A 16,571-nucleotide genomic window follows, 5' to 3' on the forward strand; every position below is an offset into this window, starting at 1 on the left:
TGTGCTAAGTTGTAGTGGGTGTATTGGCCTCTACACATGGGTTTCCTAAACACTGACGTCTTAAGTCTGGAACCCATCCTAGAGACCAATACATCCAAAAATGGCAGGGTACCGCCTATTTCCACCTCTTACAACTAGCAGCTTACAACTAGCATTGAGGCTGTAGCAATTCGCCTTACAGTGGGGTTCTTATTAACTGTCTTCTCTGTTTATTTGCCACCTGGGATTGACATCCCCAAGAAAGACCTTGATGATCTTATCATGCAATTGCCTTCCCCTTGTTTAATTCTTGGGGATTTCAATGGACATAACACTCTGTGGGGTAGTGCTAACATCAGTGGAAGGGGATGAGTCATAGAGCATATGCTCACTGACAATGACCTCTCCCTCCTAAATATGGGAACAAACACCTTCTTCCACATGCCTACCCATACATTCTCTGCCATTGATCTTTCTATCTGCTCCCCTTCTCTCCTTCCTTCACTTACTTGGGAGGTAGAAGAAAACCCATATGGAAGCGATCACTTCCCCGTGATAACCACCCTAACTAGTGGTAGACCGTGTCTACCATTTAGTTTACCATGGTGGAAGATTGATCAGGCTGACTGGAATGCCTTTCAACATCTGGCAAATCTTAACATCGCTACAGTCAGTCAGGAGTCAATCAATGATGCAGTCATGTATGTCACAGAAACGATTGTCCAAGCAGCTGCAATTGCAATCCCAAAATCATCCAGCCGGTTCCCACTATTTCCCAAACCTTGGTGGAATTCAGAATTCATAGCAGCAAAAAAAGCACAAAACAAAGCCTGGGGGATATTCCACCGATATCCCATGACTGAAAATTTAATATCATTTAAACATGCACGTGCGAAAGTGTGTTATGTACAACGTCAGAGCCAAAGGAAATCTTGGATTCGTTTTACATCTTCCATAACTCAGGTTGCTAGCTCAAAAGTAGTCTGGGATAAGATCTGGAAAATGAAGGGAAAATATCCACCATGCCCTTCAGTGATCCTCAAGCACAACGGATAGGCGCCTCCATAGTTAGGTGGGAAGGAGCAGCAGTGCGTAGCACACGCTTCTTGATTAGACCAGGGTTCGAGCCCGTCACCACCAAATATGGAGGATGTGGAAAGGTCAGGGAATGACTGCCGCATATCCCGGAGCAATATGGTCTTAGTTGCTAATGCCCCTAAAAACCAAAAAACAAACAAACAACAAACAGCACAACGGATGTCCAATTGCAGATCCAACTGCAGTTGCAAATACTCTAGGGGAAACATTTGCAAAAATCTCTGCAAAAATAACATCTTTTCCTGCAGAGTTTTTGGCTCTGAAAAAGAAAAGTGAGAAAAACCCACTGAACTTCTATTCAAAAGGGCTTGAATCATATAACAAGCCCTTTTCACAGGAAGAGTTAAATGCAGCACTCTTTCTCACGCATGCAAGTGCTGTGGGGCCCAATGACATCCACTACGAAATGTTAAAACACCTCTCACCACAATCTAAGGATCACCTTTTAATTTTGTTTAACAGAATTTTTATTAACAAACAATTTCCAGATTCCTGGCGAAAGGCTATCGTTCTTGCTTTCCCAAAACCAGGAAAGGATCTTAGAAATCCAAGTAATTATCATCCTATCGCTCTGACAAGCTGTTTGTGCAAAGTCTTGGAAAGAATGGTTAATACACACCTTATATGATATTTGGAAATAAATGGTCAGCTTTCCAGGACTCAATGCGGCTTCTGAAGAAATAGAGCCACTTTGGATCATTTCATCCGATTGGAAACATCCATTCGTGATGCTTTTATTAAATCTGAGCATCTGGTAGCAGTTTTCTTTGATATTGAAAAACCATACGACACAGCCTGGCAATTTGGAATATTAAAAGACCTCTATAACTTTGGTCTTAGAGGTAATCTTCCTCTTTTTATTAAAAACTTTCTTTTGAATCGCCAATTTCAAGTCCGTTTAGGTTCCACCCTCTCGCTAGTCTTCTCTCAGGAAGAGGGAGTCCCACAAGGATCCGTTCTAAGTGTCACGCTTTTCGCAATCAAAATAAACTCCATCACAGAACAACTTCCACCCGCGGTAAACAATACCTTCTATGTTGACGATTTTGCTATATTTTGTCATTCGTGCAATACGAGGGTCATTGAAAGGCAACTGCAGAAAACCATTGATCATCTTACAGCTTGGTCTTTGGCTAATGGGTTCAGATTTTCATCACAGAAGACTGTTTGTGTACACTTCTGTTGCAAACATAATATTCATCCTGACCCAGAATTAGGGCTTGAGCAAAACATCTCAGTTGTAGCAGAATTCAAATTCCTTGGACTTATTTTCGACAAGAAGCTGACATTTTTACAACATATTCGTCAGCTTAGGACAAGATGTGTTAAAGGGCTTAACATCCTTCATGCCCTTTCATCAACTTCGTGGGGCGCAGATCGTATTGCCCTTCTTTGTGTTTACCGAGCACTTGTCCGTTCCAAACTCGATTATATGTCTCAGATTTATGGTTCTGCTAGAGATAGTGTACTTCAGTGGTTAGATCCAATCCACCATGAGGGCATGCGGACAGCCATTGGAGCATTTCGCACATCTCCTGTCCAAAGCCTTTACGTTGAAGCTAACGAACCATCTCAAGATCTTCGACATAAGCAGTTGTCCTTACAGTACGCCTTCAAATTGAAATCCCTGCCCGATATTCCGTTTTTGAGCCACGCTGGGAAAACCTCTACAACACCCGTTGGACTGCCAACAAACCTTTTGGTATTCAGATTCAAGGGCTGTTGAATGAACTAGACATGACGGTAGACAACATTTCCCAGTCACCCAGGCAATTCCTTCCACCCTGGCATGCCTATTTTCCAACTTGTGACTTCTCCCTTAAGATCTGGGAGAAGGCTACTACACTGCCATCTGTCTACCAGCAACTCTTTCCATCACATAGACAGCAGTATTCTGACTTTCTGCCGGTCTATACAGATGGCTCAAAGTTAGAATGTTATGTGGGATCTGCTGTTGTGTTCCCTCACAAAACGTTATCCAGTAAGATCCCACAAGAAACTAGCATTTATACTGCAGAGTTGCATGCAATAGAAACAGCCCTAGATTGCATTAAAAATCGCGACTACCAAAGGTATAGGATTTATTGTGATTCATTAAGCGTATTACAGGCTCTAGTATCGGTGAGGTATAACCCTCATCCGATCCTGTCCAGGATCCGGCAGATTCTTTTTTCTCTCGTGGAATTAGAATTTGATATTCCCTTTTGCTGGATCCCAAGCCACATTGGGATCTGGGGAAACGAATTAGCTGATACCGCTGCCAAATCAGCCATTTCCCTGGATAATCATTGTCTGTCAGTCCCCTATACAGACTACAGGCAAATAATACGCTCTAAATTATATTCCCAATGGCAAGATTCTTGACACGGACAGGCCACAAATAAACTACATCACATAAAGCGTGTAATTACGCACTGGACTGCCATTGCGTAATTGCGTGTAATTACGCAATGGCAGTCCAGTCTATGCAGGGTTCGAAGAGAGGAAGTTGTTCTTGCTCGGCTCCGCATAGGTCATTGTCATCTGACATTCCTATTTGCTGAGGGCGGATGACCCACCTATATGCAAGATGTGTAATGTTATTTTAACCGTCAGTCATCTTTTTATAGAATGTCCTGTTTTTATAGAAGCACAATGCTTGTGTTTTACCACTTTTAATAATTTGACTGAACCATTTACACTCTGTCAGATAATAGGTGACAGAGACAATATGTCCGACGTTTTTAATTTTTACAATCTATTAATTTGTATACAAATATCTAAGTTTTATACTTTATATGCTTTTATTTTATACCTTTTTTTACATAATAGTTAATTGCTTGATGTGGTAGGCTAGGCTACCAAAATGTTTAGTAGCCTTTTAAATTTGACTTGGCACATTATGGCCTTAGCTGCCAATGCGCCATTAAAAACCAAATCAAATCAAAATCACTAGACAAACATTTAGAGTTTAAGCCTAAAGGCGAACTTCCGCACATCTATTCTGCAACTGTCTTCCCTCTATTTGAATCTATGCCCCTTCAGGTTCGTAATCTGAGCAAGTAGAAGTATCCCATCAGCATTGAGCCTGCTCAAACCATTCAAGGCCTTATACACCTCAGTCAGATCACCTCGCAGGTGCCTAGTCTCCAGATGCTGCAGTTTGCAGAACTTAAGCCTTTCTTCATAAGAGCACTCCTTTGTTCCCTTCACCAGTCTTGTTAACCTTCTTTGTACTCTTTCTAGCAACTCTACATCTTTTCTAAAATGAGGCATCCACACCTACATGTAGTACTCAAGGTGTGGCCTGACCATTGCCTTATACAAGAGAATAAACACCTCCTTGTCGGTGCTAGCAAAATTCCTATATATCATTGACAAGACTCCATGACCTGCTCTGGCAGCCTGACTGCATTGTCAGAGAACTTCATATATGACTGCACAGTTACCCCCAGGTCTTTTTCACTTTCCACTTCGCTGGGTGTAGTACCACAGTTGGTACGTTTCTCTTGGGTTACTGCTACCCATATGCAGAACTTTGCATTTTTTAACTGATGTTAAACTTCAGTTGCCACTTCTCAGCCCATCTGCCTAACTTTTCCAAATCCTGTTGCAGTAGCATGCTGTCTTTAGTGTCGTTAACAACCCTGCCAACCTTTGTATCACCTGCAAGGTTTGACATAAGCCTAATATACCTTCATTGATAAATACACAAAATAACAATGGGCCCAGCACCTAAACCTGGGGGACTCCACTAATAACATTATTCCATGAAGAGCGGGGTCCATTTATTACCACTCTCTCTGTCGTCTCCCACTCAACCATCCCTTTATACATTGTAGCAACTTGCTCTTAATGCCATACTGATCCAATTTGTACAGCAGTCTTTCATTTGCAATGGTATCAAAAGATTTCCTGAAATCCTAGTATATGATATCAAAATTATTTTTTGCATCCAGTTCCTTTGTTACCACATCATAGTATCCACTCAAATTGATTAGACAAGACCTCTCCTTAACAAACACATGCTATGTCTGAACTATTACTGCAGTCTTGTCTAGATGATCCTGCAATGCTTCTTTTACCAGTGACTCCATTATTTTCCCCGGAACAGAAGTTAAACTAACAGGTCTATAATTATTTGTGTCACCTTTTGAACCCCCTTTTGCATCCAGTTCCTTTGTTACCAGGCGCCTCCATAGCTAGGTGGGCAGGAGCAGCAGTGCGTAGCACACGCTTCTCGATTAGACCAGGGTTCGAGGCCGACCGGGCTAGCCGAGTGGGTAAAGTACCTGCCCGGCAACCCAAAGGTCGTGGGTTCGATTCCCGCCTCGGGCTTGGATCAGAGTACTGCAAAAACCTTGGGAGGTGCAATATGGCCACAGAAGCCGATGCGCCAACAACTACCAAATCAAAAAAAAAAAAAAAAAAAAAAAACCAGGGTTCGAGCCCGTTACCACCAAATACGGAGGATGCAGAAAGGTCAGAGAATGACCACTGCATATCCCCGGAGCAATATGGCCTTAGTTGCTAATGCTCCTAAAAACCAAATAACATAACAACATAACATGAAAAGCCTAATAGCTTCCAAGGCTAATTGCTTGAAGGCTTCCCATTTAGAATTTGCTGTTTTTAACATCATCAGTTGATCCCACTTTATAGAATCTAAAAACTGTCTGAGGCCACAGTAGTCGCCTTTAAGGAAGCCAAAACCCTTCCCTTTATCCCAATGGTAGTTACATCTATAAATAAATCCCACATCAGTACACTGTGATCACTGTCACCTAGTGGTTCCTTTATCTGCAAATTCTTAATGTAAATAATCACTGCTGACAATCGGGTCAAGAGTATTACTCCCTCTGATCGCCTCTCGAACACGTTGCTGTAAAAAACAATCCTCCATTAAATCCACAAAAGTTTTGCTAGCGTGCGAGTGAGCTGCCCACAAGTTCCAATCAAGTCTGGAAAGTTGAAATTCCTCATTACAAGACATTCTGATTTACTGGCCCACTCTGTTTCTCTGCATAGTTGTTCGTTGTACTCATCAGAGTCATTAGGCCTATAATACAATTCTACTCGGTGTCTCCATAGCCAGATGGTAAGGTTTGATTTGATTTTGATTTGGATTTTATTGGCGCATTAGCAACTAAGGCTATAATGCGCCCCAGATGGTAAGGAGCAGCAGTGCATAGCACACGCTTCTTGATTAGACCGGGGTTCGAGTCCGTCACCACTAAATACGGAGGATGCGGAAAGGTCAAGGGAATGACCACCGCATATTCCCGGAGCAATATGGCCTTAGTTGCTAATACTCCTGAAAACCAAATAACAACAACAAACAATTCTACTCTCATTTTCCCTTTCCCAGTGCTTATGTCACACCAAACTGACTCAACATTGTGCTGTCCACCAATGTCAACTGGATGCACTTTCTTAGATTTTTTTATTTTATTACTAACAGCATAACTCCTCCTCTCTTCCTACTCTGTTCTATCCTTTCTGTACACATTGTACTCCTCAAATTCCAATTCTGCACTGCTTATATCTCTGTCACACCATTGTCTCTGATATCCCAACAATATCTCCCATTGATGTTTTGATCAGCACTTCAAATTCATCAAATTTATTTACTATAATTCTAGTAATAGTGTACATGCAAGTATACATGCACCTATTGTTACTCTTAGTTACCCTAATATAGCCCATGTATTTACTTAATAATATAATATTGATGAATTAAAAAGGCTAGATGCCCTTTATTCAATATTGATGTTCCTCAAACAGAGCCTAATTACTAAAAAGAGATTTATTATTAATTTATTAAAGAATATTTGTAATATTTTGGTTATCTTCCTTAGTATAATGGATTGACTTAATGAAGAAATTGAAGTAGCAAACTTTTTATAAGACAGCCAAAATTTGGTGTACATTTCAGGGGTATAGTGTTAGACAATGTTAACTACAAAATCATTTTGTAGTTAAACATTTTTGTAATTAACCAAGAAAAAGCCATTTGACATTTTCTTGGTTTACCGGAAATGTGCATATAGCCCAAGCTAACTTTTAAAGTACTGGAGAGATACAGCTGTGTGACATGCTATGCATTGTTGTTTGTATAAAGTAAAACTAAAGTTATCTAAAAAAAAATGCAATTTTGTAGTTAATGTCGTTTGACACTAAATCCAAATTAAATATCACTAGAAATTTAATATTTTCTTTGTTTTAAATGTTAATATATTTTTAAATGCTGTTTATGAATAGGAAACGTGGAATGGAATTATTGGAATTGATAAATCTGGATCAGATGCATTTTGATTTATTTGATATGCCACCAGCTAAATATGATTTTTACATTCAGCACTTTGGCCGTTCTAATACTAAACAAGTAAGTGGTTTTTATTTCTGGCCATGATAAAAATATATGTTTACCTATAATATGTGAATTATTTTTTCTTATTTTTATAGGGATTTTGAGCTTTGTTTTGAATTTTAGTTTGGCAGTATTATAAGATTACTTGAAGGTAGGCCATACAAGCATACCTGCCAACTAATCATGTGATGCACAGTGAGGTGACAGTTTCCAATCAAGTGAAGAGCGTGGTGGTACTGAAACTGCGGTGTTGCATTGCATTTTTCCGAGAGCCATAGTTGATAATGTAGAGTAACTTTCTAATATGAGACCACACAACTCTAATTCGAGAATAAGAGTCAGTAGTGCGATGTGCTCATTGAGTATTCAGTCATCTACTTGGAAATAAAAAAATTCTTCATTTCAATATGTAGAGCAAGTGGTATTTATTTATTTTTTAAAATATTCTTTGATGTAATGCCTTACCATTCATTTAATGTGTTTAGTGTTCATTAAAGACAATGAACAAATGTTAAAACATTGTCTTTAGTATTCATTAAAAGGATGGTCAGAATAGTGGCAACTATGTTTTAATGCAGTGAAATGCAAGGTCTTACATTTGGGTGATAGCAAACCCAAAATAAATTATACACTTGGTGTATAATTTATTGAACTAAAATCAATAGGGGAAGAAAGGGATTTGGGAGTTATGATACATTTGGACTTTAAGTTCCCCGAGCATGTACTTAGATTGTAAGGAAGGCTTGTGGTGTCCTGTCGATGATTTATTGAGCATTTGCTTGTAGTGAGGTCATAATCCCTCCCTATCTTTTCAAGCAGTGGCAGCTATGTTTTAATGCAGCAAAATGCATGGTCTTACACTTTGGGAATAGCAACTACAGAATTACTTATATACTTGGCTGGATTGAACTAAATACAGTAGAATAAGAAAGGGATCTGAGAGTTATGGTACAGTCAGAAAGTTATGGACAGGCAGAAAGGAAGGCTTGTGGTGTCCTATTAATGATTTAATGAACATTTGTTTGTAGAGATAGGGAGATCATAATCTTAATGTATAAGGCAAATGTGAGACCACACTTGGAATACTGTATTCAAGTATGGAAACCACACTTGAAAAAAAAAGATATTAAACTTCTTGAAAGGGCCCAAGGATGGACAATACACCTAGTATCCATATGAGGAAAGACTTTGAAACTAGGCAAAATAGAGGAAATGATTGATTGAGGTGTATGAGACTCCGAGAGGTGAAATCTTCTATTATAAATGATTCCAGAATTCATACATAGGTCTGCCTGTGCAACTTTGTGCATTGGGCAGCAAGTGTTCTCCAGTGGGCTTGATTGTCAGCAACGGCTCCTGCTTCTTCCCATGTGATACCAATGCTTTGCAAGTCTTCTTGGAACATCATGCACCAAGTCTTTGGTGGCCTGCCTCTTCTTTCCATCAGGTGGTATCCATCGCATTGTGGTCTTTCTGTGCCGCTGGTCTGGTAGGTGCAGAATGTGTCCAGCAAGGCACATCTTGCATTCTGTCACGATGTCTTTCAGACTATGCAAGTTACTTCTTTTTAGGATCTCATTATTGGTAATGTGGTCGTGGTAAGTAATGCAAAGTAGTCTTCATAAGCAATGCTGATGAAGCACGTTGAGTTTCTGTGCTGTTCGTGCCATACCTTCCATATTTCACTAGCATAGATCACAGTTAGCAAAATGATAGTGCTGTAGAGTCAGCTGTATCAATTGTGTAGGCGAGCAAATTGGACACAGTCATTGGAACATTGCTGATGCTTTGCCAATTCTGCAGCTGACATTTGCCTCAGTGCCTCCATCACTAGAAAATATGCTGCCGAGGTAGGTGAACTGGTGTACTTAATGTCCAACAACAATTCGTATGTCCATTTAACCATTGCTGACCTGCATGGTCTTTGTTTTATCACTGATTTTCTTCAGCCCAATTTTACCAGCCACTCTCTCCAAGATGGTGGTCACATCTTGTAGCTATTTTTTTGTTTTTGCTAGCAATGCAATGTCATCTACAAAGTCCAGATCCATGTGGTGAGATTGGACATTCCCATGGAATGTCCAATCTCACCTCACAGATCTGCACCTTTATTTTGAAGCTAGAATGATGTGACATTTAATAGCCCATTTGTTGATGTGACAATTAATAACCCTTAATAGCACTTAATATGGGGGATTTTACTCACCATATTAAGTGTGTAAAACACATTTGTAACATAACTATCAAGAAGAAAACAAAAACAAAAAAAAAAATACAATTTCTTTTTTTTGTTGGAAGTGGAAGTGATGATCTGGATGTTATAGAGGCAGAGTGTCTCTACTGCATTTTCAATAGAACATAATCTAGCAGATGACTGGTTTATTATTTTTAAAAGTGTTTTCTTAATCAGAAATCATGAAAGAATACTATAATAATTAATGATACACACCAGCCAGGAATTAAACTAAAAATTTACTATACAATGAAATAATATACAATGAAATGTGATGCAAATAAAATAAAAACACTGATTAAATTATAGTTAAAATATAGTTAAAAACAATAAAATTAATTAAAATAAACTAGGTTAAAAGCGATAAAACAATGAAACCTGGAGCTTTCGGAGAACTGCCGTCTCCTTCTTCAAAAGCATACTACTAGTGCTAAGACACATCCTTAAGTAGCCGGTCCATGGCACTCATGCACGTGATCATCAGACACATGATCTACATTCTCCATGCGCGTATCGGAAATGGAAGTGGCTCGGGAGCGTGTCAAACAGAAACGGTCATCCCTTCTGAGGACAACTGCCTCAAACAGGGGGTGTAAACGGATCCCCCTGTCCCTATTAATAGTATTGTGACTGGATGAACCGATTCACAAGCTCTCGAGCCACTTGCGTTCCCAAAATCCATGGGCACGATCGGTAATGACCGCGTCTTCAGGGGAGATCCGATGCTGCTTTTCCCAGAAATGCTCTGCCACAGCAGACCTCGCATAGTTAGCAGTCTTGATAGCGGTCGTGTGTTCCCCCAGACGGTCCTTCAAACGTCCTTCGGGCTGATCAAAGTATATTTGAATTGGATGCAAGGGGAATACTATAATTAGGTATAATGTAGATAAGGATATCTAATCTGCTGGATTGTGGTAGTGAAAAATTAAATTCAGGGGGATCTATATCTTTCTTTCTAAGTTATCTTTGGTTACTTGGTGAGTTTTGGTGGCAACAATGGATAAAAGTCTACAAAGGTTAGAGAGATCATTATACTCTAGTAGATTTTTAAACTTATATGCAGCATTGCTGAAGGCAGTTAACTTAGGGATGTGAAGTCTAGTCTCTCTGATTGCACTACAGTGAAACTTAAATTGTTCTAATTGCATTATGTGGGTTGAAAATGATTTCTTTATGGGGTCTTTAAGTTTTAAGCTTTTGTGTACCACATTACTGTTGTGTAGCTACTTGTCTACATTTAATTTTAGTTTCTTTGTTAATTACTATGTTCTAAATTGCAGATTTCACGGACTGTGTTTTGTCTATACCTGGTTCTAATGTGGTTACAAAATGATGATAAGTGGTTTCTATCCATTAAAATAAATATGGCATATATAAGTAAATATACATAAATAAAGACACTTTTTAACCACATGAAATGGATTTCATCATCTGAATATTTAGTGAAATTCAGTAATGACTTTATTAATTATATACATGACTTGTATATTTGTGAGGATTAAATAATGGTATTATTTGATATCATATGAAATAATGCCATTTTTATAGAAATGGCTGTTAGATGTTCCAGAAAAACTTTCGAGAATGATTCTACCCTTATTAGCACAACTAAATTATCAGTTTGTTGATATATATGTGGGCTTTCCCCTATTTCTGGCTAGTATCATTGCATTATTTGAAGAGCATATGTTTTGCCGGTTGAAGGGCACTGCCATTGGTTCACCTGGCAGTTCTATAATGGCAGATTTAGTAATGTAAGATCTTGAAATTAGGATTTTAACTTGCTCCTTTGTGCCTCTATCCTCCTGATGCCATTGTTTGGATGAACATTTGCATTAATTAAGGCTAGTGCAAAGTCCCGGCATTAGCATATGTCAATGAGTTTGAACCCCAACATTCAGTTCAGGTTGGAAAGGGAGGTAAAAATTCTCTCCCCTTTCTAGATGTTTTAGTTAGGTGCATTCATCTCTTTATTGAAACTTCTGTGCATAGGAAACCCAATTCATACACTTTGCTATAGCCCATGCATACACATACAATGTCTTCACTGCTCATGCCTTGTTGCCCTGTGCCCTAGGCACACTGTAAAACTACATCACAACAATGAGAGATTGTTTGCGTAAATCATAATTTCCTTAAATGTTGCTTTCTCAAGATGGTACTGGACAGGTTTAACCCCCCTCCCCTGCTCAACCCACATCCTCAATCTCCCCTGCTGTTGTCCACAGCATTCATTCCATTCTGCCCAACCCTTTTTGTATAATCAGATGGATTTTGCAAATGGAGTGTGTCCAGTGCATCCAGCTTCCAGCATGTAAAACAACAAGACATCAATCATTTAAAACTGCAAATGTGACTTTGCCGAGACAGTACTGGGCAGATTTGGTTTGGTTCCCTCTCCTCCCCCTCTCACTTGTCTTGCAATCCTAATGTGTCCTCTTGTCAGCCACAGTGTTCATTCTCTTCCATCCAGGCCTTTGCTGTATCATAAAATCGATTTTGAGAGTGGAGAGTGTCCAGTGTATCCAACTTTTGGCCTATAATATTTTGTCAGTGATCTCACAGATGAAACTGCCCTTGCATATAAACTTCATATAAACTTTCCTGATTGCAATGAGTGTTAAGCTGCAGCCATTATCAACCCACTGCAGGATGGAAGCCTCCTCAACAACTCATGCTGAGGGAAATGAGTGTTACTTGGGTTAAACTAAATGTTCATATGCAGTATCTGTAAGACTGCACATAAACATGGCACCTCCGTAGCCAGGTGGGCAGGAGCAGCAGTGCGTAGCACATGCTTCCTGATTAGACCGGCTTTTGAGCCCGTGACCACCAAATACGGAGGATGCAGTAAGGTCAGGGAATGACCACCGCATATCCCTGCAGCAATATGGCCTTAGTTGCTAATGCTCCTAAAAATCAAATAACAACATCAACATTTAATTTCTCTTTGAGAGAGTAATGCACATGATTCCCCTTTGGTCAAACAGTTTCCTAGTACACTTGATCCTAATTCAAGTTTACATGGTAGATTGTGTCTGTCAGCTGTATCATTGTCATTGGTTAGGATCACTACCACCCACATTTGCTTTAACTGTAACTGATGCATCCTCACAGCTTTGTTTTTGAGTAAGTTATTATCCAGAAGGATGGTAGATGATATAATAGAACGTTGTGTGAGTAGTATTCAGTTATGTGATTTTCTCATCCTACACTGGTACCTCTTTGTTCATCTATTATTTATTATGTTATTTCCCCAGATTTTGTTGACAAAGACATCCAGGGATATTAAAAATTATTATATTCCTGCATCTACCTTGTTTTTGTCTTATTTTTACTTAAGCTGTTTTTATGTGTATGTATACATTTTTATTTTTTGTACCTTTATTTTACCTTTGTATATTTTAGTTGGTTGGAGATATAAAATAAATTTTTGATATCATTTGTTCCTACTCCAGAAGGCCTCTTTTATTCAGACATTTTATCTTCAAAAAATTTTCTTCACAATTTTTAAGAATGTGGGAAGTTAGCAGAACTGACTGTATAATACACAACTGATTAAAATTTTGCCCTTGTATAGTTAAAGGTTGAAGAGATATACTATTTATAAATCACGTAAATTAGGCACAAGCATGCTGACAGGGAATATGTGATTGTATTCCTTATTTTTCATGAAAATAGGGAAGAAACCTGTACTTGTTTAGTTTTATTTAGAAACAATTTAGCAGTTTTTGGATTTGGAACAGACATTTATTGTGAAACTTAGTTATCATTGTTATGTTGGTGGCCATAAAGTAAATATTCTTTGAACCACTGGAACTTGGAATGGACATTGTCAGCACTTTAATCCTACTAATAATGACAACTTAAAATGGACATAGGATAGCTCATATTTTTGTTTGTTAGGTATTTATTTTTAATCTTTTAAAAATAAGCAAGTTGTGTATAATATAAAATATTGCCAATTGATAACAGAAAAAAAGTTAAGAAAGGTCACCCAGGTTTCTTAAGCTATTGTTTAAAATTTACTACCTTATCTAGTTAGTGAAAGGATGGTGAAAACTAAATATATATGTATCTTGTTGTTGCAATGTTAATGTTAATATAGCATTTATTATTTCAGGTTCATATTCAGACAGAAAATTATGAAGAGCAGGAAGTACAAACTGATCAGCTTGATACAAGAGATAAGTGGACACAACAGCCTCCTCATGATTCTGTTTGTGTTGGAGGTAATTTTATTTATATGTAAATATTACTTTATTATTATTGTATTTATCACAAAAGGACATGACATCATTTTTGCCATACTTTTTTTTGTTATTAGATTCATTTATTTATTTGGGAATATACTTAGAAGACCTAACAAATTTACTTTTTAATTTTGAAATCAGTATCTTACAATCTTTGTGATAGTTCTTATTTCAGGTTAACATATATTATAGTTATTTTCAGCAGATGGATTGGTTTGAAATGTTTTGTTCATAGGTCCAGAGTTGCCATCTCTTGAGATTTACAATGGAGGATCTTTTTTTCAATTTGTTCTTTCTTTATCTTGCATAGTAATATAGTTGGTGACAAAGAGTTTCTCCATCCTTTTCTTTTCACAAAAATAAAACATTAAAATTTAATTTTTTTTTAAACTTGCAAATTTCTGTTTATTTTTGTTAACAAATTTGCCATCAAGATGTGCTATGAAGGCGACATTGTAAAATATAAATGCAGGATAATAGTGTCGTCCTCTGTTATGTGCAGTAATTTTATAGTACTTATGTAGTGCAAAGCTAATTAATAACTTCTTTTTTTAAGATGTCAAAGAAATATAACATAAAATTTCACTTGTTGTTGTTGTTATTTGGTTTTTAGCAACATTAGAAACTAAGGCCATATTGCTTCGGGGATATGCAGTGGTCATTCCCTGACCTTTCTGCATCCTCTGTATTTGGTGGTCATGGTCTCGAATCTCGGTCTAATCAAGAAGTGTGTGCTACGCACTGCTGCTCCTGCTCACCTGGCTACCGAGGCGCATTTCACTTGTAGACATAACCATGTAGGCAGGATAATACATGAGACGCTAGCAAGGAAATACCAGTTGATCAAAGAAAGTGTACCGTATTATAAGTAAAAATCCCAGGCGATACTAAAAACCCACAAGCTGTACTGGGATCACACCATAATAACAGACAAGATAATCCCACACAACAGACTGGACATAACCCTTGTTGACAAGAAGGAAAAGGCTACTTGATTGACATAGTGTTGCCCAACACTGGCAACCTCCAGAAAACCCATGAGGAGAAAATCAGGAAGTACATGAACCTAACTAAGACTGGAGATTATTATTATTATTATTATTAGCCATAGAGTGCAAGGAAGCCTGAGGCTTATGCTGCACCAGCCAAAAAAAAAAAAAAAAAAAAAAAAAAAAATTTGAATTACCCCGAGAGAGAGAGAGAGAGAGAGAGAGAGAGAGAGAGAGAGGAATCACCAAGAAAAAGAAGAATGATGATATCCAGCTCAGGACCCTGGGTGTGCCAAGCCCATACTCACTAGATGTGAGCCCCTGGGGTCTTAGAGTAAAGAGACAAAGGTTTCACTACACTTGCTAGGTATCACTAATTCATTTGTAGAAACATCCATATTATATAAATAAAATATGTTTTATTTTAGAGTTTGGGACCACAGGTACATCTAGAGTTAATTTATCTCTTTTGTAAGTTGCAAAATCCTGCAGTTTCAGACAGACAGTTCCCACTTATCTGACCATCCCTTGAGACTATCAAAGTTATTGGTCATTAATTCCCTCTTCCAATCTCCACACCTGTAAATCATTTCATCATTAAGAAAATCTGAAACAGAAGCAGTCCAAGCACTGTTCTGATATTAATAACCATAAATATAACCCTTCCCAACTGCCGTGTAGCCATCCAGTAATTTGTAAAAGTCAAAATAAACAATGCCAAAGATCTTGTGTGAAAGTGATGGCATGATTAGATAATTAACTTTAAAGCAATAAAACATTTAACTTCATGCAATAAAGAAACATACAAAATTAGTTTGATTCTTTAATGTGGTACAATTACTATGATATAAGTTAACAATAGCCAGATAATTTTCCCTTTAATCTGAAAAGGTTTCTGAATGTTTCAAGTTCCATTATTTGGAATGCCCTAATAACAGAGCACAAAGACATAGAAACAATGCCAGATTTAAGGAAAGATTCTCTGGATATTTGGAACTTATTTTATAGTAAATAAACTATGCTTAGAAATTAAACACGTGCCATTACCACTCAACATCCTTTTACTGTCCAACTTCAAACTCACAGAACTTTTCTTCCTCATTTATTCATTCAACTTCTGTTTTCTGGAGCAACCTTCCCTCTAAAGTATTTCCTGATAATTACAATCTATAGAAGTTCAAGTCTAATGTCAACAAATATCTTCTTTCATCTTCTCAACCTCCAACCCTATACTATAGAATGCAGTTGGAGTTCCAGTACTATAGGTTCTAATAATAATTTAAAAAAAAAAAAAAAAAACTAACATTATCTGCTTATTGCATGAATTAAGAGTTTTATTTCTTTATCGTTAAACAATATCAATTTTTTTTTTTCTATCCAACTCGAGTAACAGTGTTATAATAGTGTTTCAGACTAGTTAAACAAGATTTTCCACTTACAAAAACCATTTCAATTTACATGTCCCCTGTATTGCACTCATAATCAGTGCCTTCAGGATTTTTCCTATCACTAAATTCAGATAGTGATAGGAAAATCACTAAATTCAGATTGGCTGTCCTATATTTAATTACTTAATTCTTAGATTAACCTTAGGACTGACAATATTTTGGCACTTCTCTAATCCAAAGAAATCATCCCTCAATCTAATCAAGGCTTTGTGATTAGCCTTA

General features: G+C 37.7%; 1 protein-coding gene across 2 annotated transcripts in view; it reads left to right on the plus strand.

The window, feature by feature from the left end:
* Window positions 1-16,571, plus strand: part of LOC150074911 (cytoplasmic dynein 2 intermediate chain 1) — a 466,509-nt gene that overhangs the window by 125,982 nt on the left and 323,956 nt on the right. For both annotated transcript variants that reach the window (XM_090389329.1, XM_090389330.1), the window contains exons 9-10: window positions 7,318-7,441; window positions 13,783-13,891. In XM_090389329.1, the coding sequence (XP_090245455.1) occupies window positions 7,318-7,441; window positions 13,783-13,891 (233 nt within the window). The remainder of the gene's footprint in view (window positions 1-7,317; window positions 7,442-13,782; window positions 13,892-16,571) is intronic.

The sequence above is a fragment of the Mastigoproctus giganteus genome, unplaced genomic scaffold, assembly GCF_048544385.1.
Source record: "Mastigoproctus giganteus isolate SK-2022 unplaced genomic scaffold, ASM4854438v1 scaffold_15, whole genome shotgun sequence".
Classification (NCBI taxonomy): domain Eukaryota; kingdom Metazoa; phylum Arthropoda; class Arachnida; order Uropygi; family Thelyphonidae; genus Mastigoproctus; species Mastigoproctus giganteus.